Source organism: Pieris brassicae, chromosome 12, assembly GCF_905147105.1.
Source record: "Pieris brassicae chromosome 12, ilPieBrab1.1, whole genome shotgun sequence".
NCBI classification, from domain to species: domain Eukaryota; kingdom Metazoa; phylum Arthropoda; class Insecta; order Lepidoptera; family Pieridae; genus Pieris; species Pieris brassicae.
The window spans coordinates 4,118,500-4,135,364 of record NC_059676.1 but is presented as its reverse complement, the minus strand read 5'-3'; the positions used below and the strand labels follow the sequence as shown (position 1 = coordinate 4,135,364).

The window sequence follows — 16,865 nt, the reverse complement described above, 5'->3', positions numbered from 1 at the left end:
CAAATGAGGGTTTAATTTGGTTAACGATTTCTTGATGGTGAACTTCATTAATATGTATTCTTGGAAATGTTCTAAAATCTACATTATGTAACTTATTTGATAGTTAATAATAAAATCGAGTATATTTTGTATTGACTTTAAGATTAAACCCCTCAATAGTATAAACTAAATCACTATTTGCACGCCTTTAACTAACCTACTCTTTCGTCTCTTTCTGTAAAATTTGCGTTACGCTGTCACAATAAGGGATAGACTGCAATTAGACTGGTTAAGATTCTATGAATAAGGACGTACAAATTACGACTGATACATTTTTGGGAATATTTAATTTAATACCTTTGATTAGCATCAATCTCTATGCGACTCCTTAGGGGCCTTAGCCTCCTCAAGAATATTTCGCCATCGCAATGTATTCGAGATCCTGGACAAATCCATCCCACCAACGCAGCCTGGGTCTACCAAGTTTTCTCTTGCCTCCAGGTTGAGTTCAGTAAGGCCCTAGATGTGCAGTCGTCCGTCATTCGGTGCATATGTCCCAACCACTTGAGCCTATTACTATATAAAATACAGAATTCAAAATTTTGCAGTTCAAAGAAATCTAGAAGTTTAATTTTTGACTTAAATGTTTCAGGAGTTTGACATAGTAATGACCAAGGTGAATGGTTCTTTGGGATTTACCCTTCGTAAAGAAGATCACAGCGCTTTGGGTCATTACGTACGAGCCCTGGTGCGAGAACCAGCGTTGAGTGATGGACGAATACAACCTGGTGATAGAATTGTTGCGGTAAGATTTAAGAGTGAATATACTTAGCCTGGCCATAAATACTGTTACTGTTGGAAATTAACATAATATTACATTTGAATTTGAAATCTGTCATTGTTATATAATTATTCATTGAGTTTTCTCATTTTGTTGAGTTTTCTCATACAATATTTTATTATATGAAAATGGAGTGTGGTGATAAAGAGAACCGAATCGCTGGCATTGCATTACACAAAGTAGGTATGGAGCCAAATGCATTTTTTAAAACTACATACGCTTGGTATTAGTAAAATGTTCGTGAACAGGGCTATTACGAGACCTCCTCTGTTTGTGACAGGGAGAAGGGAAAGGATTCGAAGAAATATAATATTCAGTATTTATGGCAAGACTAGTAAAATGGACTAATAATGAACGGAATACTCTTTTAGCATCGTCATATGCCTTTATAGTTACACTAAGTATGAAACCTTTCCTTAAAAAAGGAAAATAAGGACTCCTTAAACACTATATTCTCTGTGTTTTTTTTAAATGTAATAGCAGACAAACGGGCAAGGGGCTCACCTGATGTGAAGCGATACCGCCGCCCATGGACACTCACATTGCCAGAAGGCTCGCAAGTGCGTTGCCGGCATTTCAAGAATTGGTTCGGAAATACTTCAGTGGGCAGCTGGTTCCACATAGTGGTGGTTCCACTCTTTAGTTGGCTACTTGTCACTATATCCCATGACTCCTCGGGTAATCCATATGTATTATTAGTTAGTAATTGAACCTGTATTTCGCAATATTTTAGATACATTAATTACTACCAGTAATATTTTTCATAATTCCAGGTCAACGATACATCGATGTCAAACATGTCACACGCAGATGCGGTGGCCTTCCTCAGGGCGTGTGGCTCAGAAGTCCGACTTCGCTTGTACCGGGATCACGCCGCCACACCCCTCTCTCCCATGTCACCCAAAGAGGAGGTCCCCACTGATTCTGATCCACCACCGAATAAGCCTAAACCCCCGTTACGGTAATATTACTAGTTATATATAATATATGCTGAATTATAGCGTCCATATACAAAGACAACTAGATCATTTTGTGTCAGGCACACAACATTCTGCTTTCCTCAAGTTTGTATGTTATAGAAAAAAAATCCTGAGCGCGGCCCCAACCGTATTGATTTATTGAAAGCGCTACAAAATTATTTTAAAAAAAATCGATTTTTTTTAATTTGATGACAGTATCAAAATTATTTTGACAAACTGATTATTTGTTCGTTTCAGAGCGGAAGCAGTGTCGATGCTATGTGACCTCGCCGCCCGTCGCCTCACACCAGACGCCGCAGACGGATCTCGATCGCCCTGTCTTTCACCACGAAAGTTTCGCAAACTAACTAAAGACAACAATCACTACGAACAGCCCAACGGTATGTTAACGTCAATTGGACCACACGCACTTCAAATTTCGATTCGAGTTTCAAAATAATCGCTACGACTCCTAGCTTTTACAGGTTTAAGGAAATAAGTTAATATGCTTTTTCACAGCAGAAAAGTATAACAAAGGAACTTAACACACAATTGTTTATGATTATTGAAAAATAACTATGGATTGCGTGTCTATGATTGAATCTTGATTGGACTAGACACATGTCGTTTTTTTTTGTATTCTAGATCTTGATTTATTTTATTGACTATCGAAATACTGAAACTTGCGTAACTCTATTAATCTCTGCCCACTTAGCCTATCTGAAAGTAGTAGAATAGTATGTTTCAGTTAGATGTCACATCAATATTTATTTTCCAAACACAGAAAAATTACACAGTACATTTAAAAAAGTCTTTATCAATATTGGGTATTGGGATATGAGTGTTATTTTATATGTAACATGTTAATGCATGTTTTAATGTATTTAAATTTTTGTTAGTATGTGTTGTACTTATATTTGTTAATGTTAAAGTTTTATTTAAAATGCTTATTTCTAACTTTTACACGCGATGCACTAAGATCTTAGAAATTTTGGAACAGATTTGCCAAGAAGAAGTGTTGAAGAACCAAATTTAATTGTAACCAAAATAACAAATTCTACTGTCTATCTGGAAGAAGTTGACTCTGTAGAAAATATAACATGTACGTGCCTACCACCAGTTCCTATCGCATCTGAAGTGACACTTGAAAATATCGAACATCTTTTTCACGAAAAAGAAGAAAAATTGGATCGGGATTCAACCGTCCCGTTAAGACCGCCAAGAAAAAAAGCCACTAAGAAGTCCCATGAATTATTGGTCAAACAAAGTTCATTACAAATGGATGATAAACAGTCAGCTGAAAAAAGACACATAAGTTGTGAAGTTCGGGATGACTTATTTATATTAAAATCAAATTTAAATGAGCTGGAACAATTCTTAACGCAATCAATTATTAATTATTCAAACTCACTTGGCCAGTTATCCAGTGAAACTAAACCACCCAGCAATGTGAAAGGAGACGAAAATAAAAAAATATCACCATTAGATCCAAATGTAATCGAAAATTATTATGAAAATGTTGTTGGTCCTCTTAATATAAAATTTGAAATGGAACGCGAACTAGAAAAGGATCCATTAATTGATGAAACTTTTAAAAGTATAAGTGGACAACCAAACAATGACGAATCTCGCTTACAACCGCTTCCTTGTACATGTTCTTTCACTGTGGAAGAGTTGAGAAAATTTCATAAAGATGGTCTTTTACCTTCATCAATCAAAGATGTTAAACAAGACGATCCAATGTTTTTAGATGGGCCTGATTATAAACAATCGGCTACCAATTTACCAACAAGCGGCCAAATGTTACCGAAAAATAAACACTTACCCATTCAAAGATCAAAAACGCAGAGATTTACAAGATCGCACTCTATTCGAAAGCGTCTTCTTTCTAAAAGATTTAAATCTAAGACAATCAATGGACCAATATATTTGGACAAAAAGGCCGAAGCAACTCTCCTCGAAGCATCGGGCCAATCGGTAGACGATTATAAAACTGAAAGATCCGATGATGTTCAACAAACAGTCGACACATTTATAGATTGTAGACCAGAAAGACCAAAGTTTCTAATCATAGGTGCAACAGAAGAAGGAAATACGAAAATTCAATTAGATGATGGGGCTAGTGGAACAAAACTTAAAAAGCCCGTGCTCACAAGTCCCACGACCCCGCCCTCATGTAGAGACCAAAAGCTAAGCCTGACAGGTGAGAACTGTCGGCGAATACCCGTGACATCATTTACCATCATACGCTGATTGAAGACTTTCATTCGGACCGAATATGAGAAAAATTAAATCATCGATATAGCGGAATACTTTTCGACAAAGAAAATATTCTAAAAATCATTTGTTCTTCAGTCAGCGGCTTATCCGCCAAACCAGTTGCCAGTGGTGAATTATGGTGACATGCTATGCCTTTGGATTCCACATAACTAGCTCCTTACATTCTATATATTACCCATTGTACAAATACTTCACAAGCATACATATTAGGCATTTAGATTAGTAAAATATGCAACAGTTTTAGAAGTCTGCTTTAACGGGGTACAAATGAGTCTAAAGGTTTTATATTTATCTCAAAAGCTATACAATAGTTATTTTATAGCTAGAATTTATACTATATAAAATGGTTATAGCTACATTCAGGCTTGTAATACGCTTAAACTAAAGCCTATCTTCAGTAGTAGCTTACAATTCTGTTTTAAAACAATCGCAAAACGCACACCTGTAGTAACAAAACATGTACCATAAAGCCCACTCACATTCCATTTTAAATTATTTTCCACGCTTTTTATATTTCTAAACCTGACCCATCTTTTCAGTAATACCTCAGAACTATGAGTTAAACAACTTGGATAACGATACTCTAGATGCGCCAAATGCATATCAGGAGCAACAAAGATACGAACCGGCGTTTCCAGTTGACTCTGATGAACCGGCATCGATGCCAGCCGAGCTATCAAGCGATGAGAGATTCAAACACTCGAATCCGACGTACCAAAGTGCTGTTTTACATAGCTCTACTACCGACAGTGCGTCAGATAAAGACGATGGTATGATATATAACTTATTCTTATTCTATTATAACTAAGTCTTATTCTTATATTGTTACAAAAATATATCCTTAAAACACTTTGTATGACACTAAATCAAGCCGATTTTAACACACAGGTTTCAGTTGCACATACCCACACAAATACACACCCTCACCTCACCAAAAAAGAACATGTCTTTGTATATATTTGATGTCTATAAACATTTTGTTGGTGTTTCGATATAAAAATTATGTTCTATTATAGTTGACTACTCTTACTGTAAGATATTTCCAAATAAATAATGTTTTTGGTATGCCTTAGGTGTGGCAAATAAAATATATCCAAGCTGTTCAAAATGTTAGTAAGTTTAAACAGAAAATAAATTTGCTTTAGTTTACACAAATTTAAATATTTGGTGAACACAACAAGTAGTGACTATACTCTATGGATTCAATAAAATAGTCTCATTGTAATTTTAATTTCTAGGAAATGGTTTGAAAAAGTGGAAAGGTGTCGCATTATCACCCGATAACGAGAGAAAGATTAAACCTCTTGTCGCAGATGCAATACCTAAGCCCAAAATTGACACCGTCCAGAAAGAAAACAATAGCCCTGAACCACCAGTCGAGCCTGAGAGCACTGAACCTACGGTACGATAATTTATCTTTGTATTTATTGTAATGTGATGAATAATAATAAGCAAGTAACACTACTGAATAATATAGAATGTTTATTCGTTATTTTTAACAATCAAAGTTGTAATATATTTATTAGACCCTTGGGCCGTGGGTTTTAAGTCCACAGGCCCTAATTAAAGATTTATGTTGGCGCCTGATAGTTACGGTGACCCCAGAAGTCCTCGCTCAACGAATAAGTATTGCAATACAGCGAGGAAATGCTGCCAGCGTTAAAGTTTCAATTCTCATTTTATTAATTTTTTAATTATTTTAAGTATTACTATTTGAGTACTGTTAATGTTATATATAGACTTTAATGAACAATTTCATACCTAAGTAAACTGTAAGGAAATAGTCAAAGAATGCGGTAACCAATGGGGCTTAGTATAGTTATAGTTTCTTGCCTGCTTATGCTATGTCAGCCATTAATAAGCCAGCTTTATACCTGTTTATGTCCACAGATAGTGACTGTAGAACTGAACCGCGGGTGGAACAGTCGTCTGGGGTTCAGCGTTCAAAGCCACCCTGAGTCGGGACAGAGTTACATCTCCGCGGTCTATAGTGACAGTGTCGCCGCGCGAGACGGTCGGCTGAGACGTGGTGACGTCATACTTCAGGTACGTGTAGATGTATAGACTATTTGACAAGATATTAATAACCATTAAGGAGTATTTACTAGACGCTTTAGAATCTATATAGCTATTTTGGCTTTAAGAATTCAAATTAAACAATCATAATTTTAAAAACCCGCCGAAACGGTTTTATCCAAGATGGCGTCGAGTAACGTTTGTAAACACTTTCTTAGTGTCAAATAGCTTTGCGTTCAATAGTTTCACAGAGTATTCATGGAATTAATCAACCATTAAGTTTTCTATTTATTTTGTCTATGTCGTCAGTGAGATAGAAGAAGAACCAAAAGAAACACTAAGGGGCTGGACCTTGGGTCCTGTCGTGCTACACCACAGTACAAATTCCTTTATAATAAAACTAGTGTTACAAACTAAAAAGAAAAAAAAATGCAGTGCATACAATAACGAAACGAAAATATATATTGTTAAGGCTAAATTAACTATTTCCGAACAAATTCGAAGAAAAGACCTTACCAATTCAACAAGAGCCATCTCGCAATGTGTTCACGGTCGAGGGAATTATATAACATCACGTGAGCTTTCCCATTTACTTCTATTGCATTAAAAAAAACTATCTTTCTTTTCTATCTACTCTGTATTAAAACGAAAATCTGTACAAATATTCAGGTTTTTGACATGAACTTTAACAAATTTTTTGTTGATTACTATGAACAATATTAATTTAAATGTTTGTGCCTAATACCATGAAATAAAGGGCTAAGGATTATGTTTAACGAGAATTTAAACTGATTCTGTTGAAAAGGATCTGCCGGCTCCGACCTTATTATCATTTTAAAATATAGGGAGAATTACAATTCCTAGTTATTAAATGACACGCTAATTCTTTCAGGTTAACGATGAAAACGTAACATCTATGAAGACACCAGAAGTTATAGACTTACTCAGAATTTTACGAGGCTCCATATGTATCACAGTTCTGAGACCGAATACACAATAATGGCACAAAAATCGCAAAAATATTTCAGTGTATTTCCAATAGATTATTGCACTAAAGTCTATAATGAATAATTTAAATATAACCTTGAAAATAGCTATTTACAATATTAATCTTATGTGCGTCTAGAGCAATAAATAATTCTGAGTAAATATATGATAATGATAGTGTAATCTCGCTTAGAACTAGAAATTGAAATATTTTTCAATAGCAAATACATGAAGTCTATGGCATATAATCAGCTAAATCGCTGTCTGTGTATTCCTTGAAGTTTGTGTGCCGTTTAAGTTCCTAATACTGTTGGGATATTATAAAAATGTGGAATTGATCTCTATAGAATTGGTACTATATTTTAATATTCAATATAAATATCTTATCCCCAATGAATCAAGGGCTGAGCATTGTGAAAAATATATCAAGATCTCCGTCAGATTACGGGTCTCCGTAATTCTAGAAATTTATCGATAATTATTTACTTACTGGGGTAAGTAACGACACTACGAAATATTAGTAAGTCTCGTTACTATTACATAACCTATGGGCGTGGCTACAATTAAAATAACGTCGTCTAATCATATAAAAATAACCATATTTTCTATCAAATATCGAAATATTAAAACATTAAAAATATTTATAAAAAATAGTTAAAAGTTATAAAAGCACAATTATAGATCAGATATTAGGAACAATGCACGAATCAAATATTTCACTCACTTAAAATTATAAGGGATTCTCTAATCATTACTACCATACCATATGTCAAAAAATATTCAATTTTGACATACGAAAGTCATAGTTCTCGCTGAACCTTAGAGTCATTGTCATGTCAGTTAATGTAAATATTAACGTATCAACAATATCACATTCAAGTCGAATTATACTGGAACTTGATACGTTTATTGTTAAGTGAGTTATGAAGCTTCGAAGAAGTGTTTTAAGCTAAAAACTTCTAAACAATCATCTGGCATATCGTCTTTCGTATTAGATTGTTACATAGTATAAAGACAAAATATTTACTAGTATTCCTAACGGTTTCAGAACTATGATATTTAATCTTAATAATAAGAAGTTTATCATTCTCTATTTATATAAATGCATATAAAAATACCTAAGATGGCGGTATAATAGCGTCGCGGAATAAATAGATAAAGAAAGTTCGTAGACACCGCAAGAGCTGTAAGTATATTTGATAATCACACTTATATAGTATTTTGCTGTTTTCAGCTTATTTATTTATTCCGTGAATGTTATGGAAATATTAAATCTACTGTTAAGATATAAGGTGTTCTACAGTGATGTTGGTACAAGATTCACCGAAATCCTACCAATAAGCTTATTGCAAATTGCATCCCTTACGTTCCCTGTTTGGTGATTTGATGTTTGCAAGAGAAGTAAACCCGTAATGCCAAAGGCATGTTTCAAGGTTTTCGAAATAGTTTTCTTCAATAAATCTTGTATTAACAGAGGTCTTTGCACGAATATCGTCGAATATAATATAAAAGAGTTTTTAATCAAAATTTATTGACTGATTAAAAAAATATCGTATGGACTATACGTAAAATTCGTGCTAAGGCCTCATATTGTTAAGATTATGTGCACGACTAAAAATCAACAGTAAAATTTATTATTATTTATAATCAAACAATGATTCATATTTTTTATTACGAATCAACAATTTTTAAAAGTTATTGTATGTAAATAATTATCAAGTAGGTAGTTTAAATGTAGACTTAGAATTTCAAAATGAATCTAAATTATATAAATTCTAGTCATGTCAGAATTACAATTTATAAAATTAAAATTTCTAGATATTACAAATATTTACCTAGATGTTATAAATTAAAAGATTTTATCGACAAATCTATATTATATGTTGAGCGAATACACGCAATCATAAATTAAGATGTATTTTGCATGAACTTGCTTCTGTATGTGTTTAAATCAGTTAAGGCTATAAGGGCCTTTGTATTCTAATAATATGTTAAAACAATGTGAAAGGTATGAAAATTCTCTAATACATATATACAATTAGAATAATATTGTGCAAATAGCCTTATTTACCTTTATTCTGTATTCCAAAATTCTCAAATATATAATAATATTTTAATATATGATATTTTAGGCCCATAATTATATAACGTATCGTTTTTATCTTGAATACTATCGGACATGAAAAGATCCTAATACGTTGTTTTTTCAGTTTTGGAATACAGATTATATAGTTATGCAATTTACATAAGATTTTTTCATAACAGTATTGAAAAATATTCTCTTAAATATAATAGAGTCCTACTAATTATAACTTCTAGATATATGAGAACCTGCTGATTGAACGAAACAAAACTGATATTCTAAAGTTATTGTGATGAATTTGTGTTAGATGTAACAGTTAGAATAAAGTAGAAATTTATAGATGTCTGCAGAAATGCTAGATTTTAGTCATTGAAATATCTCTAAGTAAAAGGTTTTCAAAAGACCTCACCTAAAAATATTATTGAATTAATGTTTATTTGCTTTATTTACATTAAATTTCCATTTATTACATCCTATTTTCATACAAAATAATTATGAGAAATTTCATGATTGAGCTATCTATAATTTTGTATTTTGCGCCATCTAGTGTTGTGCCTGAAAAGCAATAACACTTTGCCTATATCTACTATTTACTAGAGCTAGACCGATATTAGATAAATTTATCGTAATAATAAGTACATAAAAACATAACATTTATTCCTTAAATATGAATTCATGTCATTTGTGGTGTTTATTTAAAATTTAAAGCGGTGCTCAAAATGTAATTATAATTTTGTCAAATGCGTAATTTTAATAGGTATTATTTAGCTTGGCAAGATTTTGGCGGGATAAGTTCGGCACGTATTTTAAAAAGGAAAACATCTAAATACGATTTCAAGGCACTTATAAATCTTGCCAATTTTATTATATATTCGTTATGTTTGCTAATTGCTTGAAAAAAAAATCTAATTTAGTTACACGGTTAACGGTGCCTCTAAAAACATTTTTTTTAGATATTCCATAGGCTATTGAATATACATATTTTTGGCTCCTTTGTTATGAATTTTCGCCTCTAGTCGCCAATTTTACGTTAGTTTTAATTTATATCGCTCAATGTGTTGATTACTCGGCCTTGTATGTGAAAATTTCAGTGAACATAAATATATTTTTGTGAGAAATAAACACAGTGTATATACTTTAATTTTTAAAAATAAAGTGTAATTATGGATTTAATTGTTGTTTTTTATTATTTTATCCTATCTAAACGTACAAAGTTAAAATAATGAAATGGTTAATATTCACAAATCAGCCCGCAGATGGCGCTGCACTCGGTATTTAGGTTAGTTATACTGCAGAACTGAAACAGCAATAAACAACTGGTCTATATATATATATTTACCAGTTTATATAAGTATATATATATTTAACGACTGGACAGATTTTCATGAAATTTATTGTGTATTATTAGTCTTTTTATGTATGTAAGACATGTGTACGGAACACCGTCTGTGGGACCCGTTAGTATTTTACGTTTTCTTGATAAGTTGGTAAATAACCCTCTAATAGAAGACAGACAGACTGAAGTCGAGTCATATATTCAGGTGAGCCACCTGCCCGTTTGGCTTAGAACAGATGCAGAAATGATGAATAGCTTCAAAAGGAACTTTATTTTATTTTTTAACGGCATATACTGAACAGTAATTAATTGAAATATTTCAATTATGCTGGTGCGGAATTGAGAAAACGATTAAACAGCGACACTAGGACATGCTTCCGTGATCTCAAATAAAGCGTTGGAGCACCTTCGATAACTTTAAATGAGCGAATCCTAAACTTATTCTTGTCAAAGACTTACGTTCAGTTTCGTAAAATGGTAATCCTTCCATTCGTCACGCTTGAACACAAAGTATTATATAATAGATCTGCGTGAATACGGCATGTTATGCGCATCGTGTACTGCAGACACGCAACCAATAAGCGTGACGTATAACACGACAGTGCTTCATGACCAGTGTCAATACTGTTATGGAGTTAAGGATTTGCTTCCGGATTAAAAATACTATAATCTCCAATTCACTACGCTAAATTGCAAAGGTCTGACCTTGATCTTGACTATATTCTGAACAAGCTAACTAATTAAATGGAGATTTCTATGGTTTATTCAATATTCGTTGGAGCAGACTCAAAATGGATCTAAAATATTTATTCTAGTTATGACAGGATTCAAATGTTATAAATTAAAAGATTTTATCGGTATATCTATATTATATATTTGAATCAGTTAAGACTATTCTAATAGGTACTTAATATGTTAAAACAATGTGAAAGGTATAAAAATTCTCAAATATATAATAATATTTTAATATATTACCTATATTTTAGGCTCATAATTAAATAGCTGTATCGTTTCGAACATGATAGGATCATGAAACTTTTGTTTTTTTTTTATCAGATTTGATCAGTAGATATTTGATTGAACTCTTTAGTAAAGGTTTTGCGGCGATATGATTACAAATTCTAATTTCGTGTATTAATATTGAAATCGTAACCGCTGTTCAAGCCTGACAGTATATTAGAAAATTTATGACAGAACTCTACTTAGGTAGTTTAGTATAAAGTCTATAAATTTTACATCAACATTAATAATAATTTTCTATGTCCGGACATACAACGACCACAATTTCGCTTTGACTTGTTTAAGCTATCGCGGAATATACTTAAAAAGAGTATTAAGAATATCCATAGCGCAAAATCGCCTGCTTCTTAAGTACAGCCCTCATACACAGCAAACGTACAAACGTATACGTGCCCTCACTATCACCACAACACAGACAAATTAGTTATTACTTAGTTTAATTGTGTTGAATTGTTTTTGTTTTGTGTGTATTCTTCCTTCTGTAATATTTGAACCTTTTTTACATTATGTATTCCATCTTGGCTTTATGTTTCATATAATTGTTTTTTTTTAATATACTGTATGTAACCTGTAGGAGTAAGGAATAAATAAATAATAATAATAAAAGCCCATTTAATTTTTAATCATTATAAAATTATAAAATACAGTTTGTTATATTTTTTTTCTTGTTATATTAAGCTAGGATGCTTTCCAGTTTTTTCCAAATATCTTTCTTCCATCCTTTTTTTGGGGTCTCCTCTCCTTTTCATTTATATGGACTTTATTTGCACCAAAAGTACTACAATAAAATAATTTTATAGATTGAGAAATCGACAATAAGCGGAAATCTATAGTCTTATAACGAGGATTATTAAGATGTAAATCAGGTTCTTTATTATTAGTTAGGTTTGAACCTGTGATTTCCAGTCAGATGATCAGTTATAATTATTTAATCTATGGCTACGAAGCATATGGTTGAACGTTACGGTCAACGATCGTCCACCTCGTCCGAGGGAGTGACACGCTTGGCCGCCCGAGACCGTTCCAAATTCAAATGTAGAAATGCAGGTGAAGATGCTGTTTTACTTTATTATTTATTATATTGTGCCAGTTTCAAAAATCATAACATTGTATTGTCTCTTATTAACATAACTTACTAACTGGAGATTATAAATCAAATAAAATTCTACGTTTTAAAAAAATCTCTCTCAAAATTCTTAAACACAATAATAAATGTTATGATTTAAAGAAAACACTTTTAACGGTTAATTTTATAATAATATATAGCTTCAATCCGTTAAAAAAGTGTTTTCTTTAAATCATAACATTTATTATTGTGTTTAAGAATTTTGAGAGAGATTTTTTTAAAACGTAGAATTTTATTTGATCTATAATCTCCAGACAAAAGGATACTACATTTATGACGTCATTATACCATTCAATAATGTTAGTCTACAAAAAATTAAACTATTTTCCTTGTATATTGATTTATTTTCTCCCAACACACAAATATTCAGTATTTACAATATACATAACCTACATATACAACCTATTGTATTAGTTTAATCTATATACGACTTATATTGATTATATGAAGCAGATTCCGACCCTTGACTCTCTTCTTCACTCCCTTGTACTGTAAAATATCAAATAAATATAGATAGAAAATCGATCCAAATTTTCACTTCTCAAAACCTTAACATTTAAGTGTAAACCTGTGTTCAAACAATAAAAGTATTATTTACAAGTGAGAAACAAGTGTGACTAATATACAGCCTATGGGAAATGGGGATGACTGCATACAGTGCTCAGGCAGTTACTCTAAGCCAAGTGAGGCGAAAGTACGCGGCCAGTGTTGTGAATGGGACGATTTGAATTGTAGCGTTTTTATTGAGTGCGTAGTGCAGAATATTTATACCGTAAGTATATTTACTATGTACTAATTTTGTATTTATTAATATTATTAAGTGAAATTTAATTGTAATATAGGGAAAGTTATGTTAATTAAATATATTTTATATGAAAGCTTACAAACACAACAAGTGTTGTTAATATATCAATATTTTATATTATTATTATAATTATAACTAAAACCGCTAAGCAGTAACGTATAACTTCGCTACTGAATTATTAAGCTTAAACAGATATTACAATAGGTATTAAGATAAAAAATTCACAGCGGGTACTTTATCATCCCATCCATAGACTTTTTATTAAATTAAACTGTTCTAAGTATGACTCACCATCGCGAAATTCAGTTATCAATCTATCATTGAATTTAAAAAAGGAATATTAATTTTTTTATTGGGTCTTTTACTGTTCTAACTTAATAGCTCAATTGTTAGTATCACAGTACATTGAATAACAAACGTTCATTACGTTTGATTAATTGAAAGGTCTCTTACGAGTGTCTTTAAGATATAGCCTAACAATGTTTAATGGTTATAATGGGTAACATAAGTTATTAATTTCTAGAATATTTCACCCTATTTTTATATAGGCCCAAAAGGTCGGCCCGGGTTGCGGTTCCACAAAGCTTATAGTATAATCTTTAATATAAAATGTAACTTCAAGTGTAATTCTTTGAATGAAGAATATTTATATGAATTTTATTTAGAAATAAATACCTATGGATTTTATTAAGGCGGTCAAACATCAAAATATATGTGGCCATCAAACAATTTAAACCGCGCGTCAAATGTTTACAATAGGAATTATTATATTAATTTTAAACTTAGTTCTACTTGCAAATTTTCTCGGTGAAATTGCAAAATAAGTCTTAAATTATGTTTAACAACGTCTAGATCTTACTGAAGTATACTTACTGAATAGTTGGGTTCCACTACATGTAATGAAAACATAATTAAAAAAATAGAGGCTCTAATGGCAATAAAGTCGTCATATATCTAAAACGAATATTTTTTATCGTATTAACTCTTTATAAAATAAATCGAAGAAGTACTATTTGCCCATAATTAAAGATCTCTTGACGTCATAAAACGATAAAGTGATTAGATTTTGCCCAAGATATTTTTTGTAATGTGGTGCTTAAATTACGTTACTACACCTAAATTTCAGTGGTAAAGCCTTTGGTTTATTCATAACGCTTTATCTGGAAATTCTGTTCGATGTGTCATCAGTATATGATTTAAAGAAAAAAATTAAAAGACAAGAATATATCGATATAGCAGCACGCACAGAATTTTCACACACGTTCATTTTATTGCGAATAACATTAGTTTTAATCAAACAATTCATAGAACTAAGTAGATCGTGACGGATCACCGATTATGGGTCAGCCAATTTTGTATCCATAAAAATTGTTAATCATCGAAGAAAGTGTTGCCATAATGTAATACAATAAACCGTAGTGGCCCTAATGTAATTCAGTCATTATTGAAATAGTCAATTGTGAATTATAAGATATATTATAATTTAATATTTTAAGATATTTTATTTTATTACTTATGCTTTTTACCAAAAGTCAAAAATATGTCCGTAGACGCACGGTACCTACTCATTTTAGTTTTCCTAAATACTATATAACTAAATCCAAACAAAGATTACATTTGTACCTAATCCTCTCGGAATCGAAACGTTTTTGAAAAACGTATTTTACGTCTGAACACAAATGCTACAAAATCTTAAATCGGTGTAATCAGTCCCTTAATATTGTTATCTATTATTTTAATACAAGTTATCTTAATGCCTATTAATGGAAATGGGAAATAAAAACTTAAAGGGAACGGAACTCGTACTTCTTTAAAGTATGTAACACAGCAGCGATGACAGACTGACTTTTTTGCCGACTTGGAAACCGTGTGAAATGCGCGCTAACAATAAATTACTCAGCTAGTATTTTGAATACCCAAAGAGAGTTTTAATTCAAATAATTTCTAATTGCTACATCTTGCATACAACTTAATCATTGTGCCAATCTACAAAAATACTTTTATCGATTCCTAGACAAAATCAAAGGAATTTGCCTTATAACTCACCGATAAAGTTATATTTCCGATTATTATATACCTATTCATATCAGAAACTCGATAAAATATATATCAATTGGTTTACGATAGTCACAGTGAAGGCAACATGGTGAAGGCACGAAAATATGTTGTGAAGCGACAATTTGACGGAGTCCCAAAGAGAGATGATTTTGAGATAGTGCAATATGAACTACCATCATTACGAAATGGAGAAATTCTTGTCAAGACCGAATGGGTGAGTGTAGATCCTTACCAAAGAGCGTACAACAGGAAATATCCAACTCCCTATGACCAGTTCGGTTTCTTAGTAGGTGTCGTAGAAGATACCAAAAATCCTAAATATTCAATTGGAACAAGAGTTGTTACACATAAAGGCTGGTGTGACTATTCTATTGTCAATCCAAACGAATCCTCAACCATGAATAATATTGTATACAAATTACCCGAACTCAAAGGTCTGTCACCCATCCACGGTTTAAGTTCCGTAGGTATGGTTGGAGTAACAGCCTACTTCGGACTTCTTGAGATTTGTCAACCGAAACCTGGAGAAACCGTTGTAGTTACTGGAGCAGCAGGAGCCGTGGGATCTCTTGTTGGGCAAATCGCTAAGATTAAGGGTTGCAGAGTGATTGGATTTGCTGGTTCTGATGATAAGGTGGATTGGCTTCAAAACACCTTAGGTTTTGATAAGGCATACAACTACAAAACAGCCAACATAAATGAAACTCTTAAGATTGCTGCTCCTAATGGAGTCGACTGCTACTTTGATAATGTGGGAGGTGAAATAAGCAGTATTATTATGAGTCATATGAACCATTTTGGTAGAGTATCGGTATGTGGCAGCATTAGCGCTTACAACGACGATGTGTCCCAGTTACCTAGAGTGCCTCTTCTGCAATTTGATATCACTATGAAGCAATTAAAGGTTGAAGGATTTCTCGTACATCGGTGGCTCACAAGATGGTCTGAGGCATTTGTTGATCTCACTAAGTGGCTTTTGGAAGGGAAATTAAAAACAAATGAACACATAACCGAAGGTTTCGATAAAATATACGATGCCTTCATCGGAATGTTAGCTGGTGAAAACACTGGCAAAGCAGTTGTAAAAATATGAATAATTATTGTAGATAATAAATTATTTATTTCTTGTTTGAATTTATTATTTATAATTATTAAATGACTATAAAACGTGATATTCAATATCAAAGATACATTCACGATAAATCGCGTGTTATAATCAGTTTATCTGATATATGAACTTGCCAGTAATTTTATCGTAAAAACTACATTTTATCTTTTCACCAATTTTATAATTTAATGAAAAACACAAATACTATTCAACAAAACCTAATTATCTCGTATAAATACCCAAAATCTAATAATTAACATCACTAAA

The 16,865-nt window shown here is 32.1% G+C and overlaps 3 protein-coding genes across 5 annotated transcripts in view; all 3 read left to right on the top strand.

Annotated features, from left to right (window-relative positions):
* Positions 1 to 10,312, top strand: part of LOC123717042 — a 61,388-nt gene extending 51,076 nt beyond the window's left edge. Inside the window, exons 7-14 of one of the 2 annotated variants that reach the window (XM_045672798.1) lie at positions 632 to 784; positions 1,594 to 1,781; positions 2,038 to 2,180; positions 2,780 to 3,982; positions 4,599 to 4,829; positions 5,298 to 5,461; positions 5,950 to 6,105; positions 6,968 to 10,312. In XM_045672798.1, coding sequence (XP_045528754.1) covers positions 632 to 784; positions 1,594 to 1,781; positions 2,038 to 2,180; positions 2,780 to 3,982; positions 4,599 to 4,829; positions 5,298 to 5,461; positions 5,950 to 6,105; positions 6,968 to 7,075 — 2,346 coding nt within the window. In that variant the 3' untranslated portion in view covers positions 7,076 to 10,312. The remainder of the gene's footprint in view (positions 1 to 631; positions 785 to 1,593; positions 1,782 to 2,037; positions 2,181 to 2,779; positions 3,983 to 4,598; positions 4,830 to 5,297; positions 5,462 to 5,949; positions 6,106 to 6,967) is intronic. The other variant, XM_045672799.1, reaches the window with a different exon arrangement.
* A 2,999-nt stretch (positions 10,313 to 13,311) lies between these two features.
* The window catches only part of LOC123717131 (cadherin-23), a 38,278-nt gene continuing 34,724 nt past the window's right edge, over positions 13,312 to 16,865 (top strand). For both annotated transcript variants that reach the window (XM_045672957.1, XM_045672958.1), the window contains exon 1: positions 13,312 to 13,399. The gene's annotated coding sequence lies outside the window, so the exon portion shown is untranslated. The remainder of the gene's footprint in view (positions 13,400 to 16,865) is intronic.
* LOC123717132 (prostaglandin reductase 1-like) lies at positions 15,557 to 16,618 on the top strand. Its single transcript, XM_045672959.1, has one exon. The coding sequence runs from the start codon at positions 15,576 to 15,578 to the stop codon at positions 16,581 to 16,583; it is 1,008 nt and encodes a 335-aa protein (XP_045528915.1). The 5' UTR covers positions 15,557 to 15,575; the 3' UTR covers positions 16,584 to 16,618.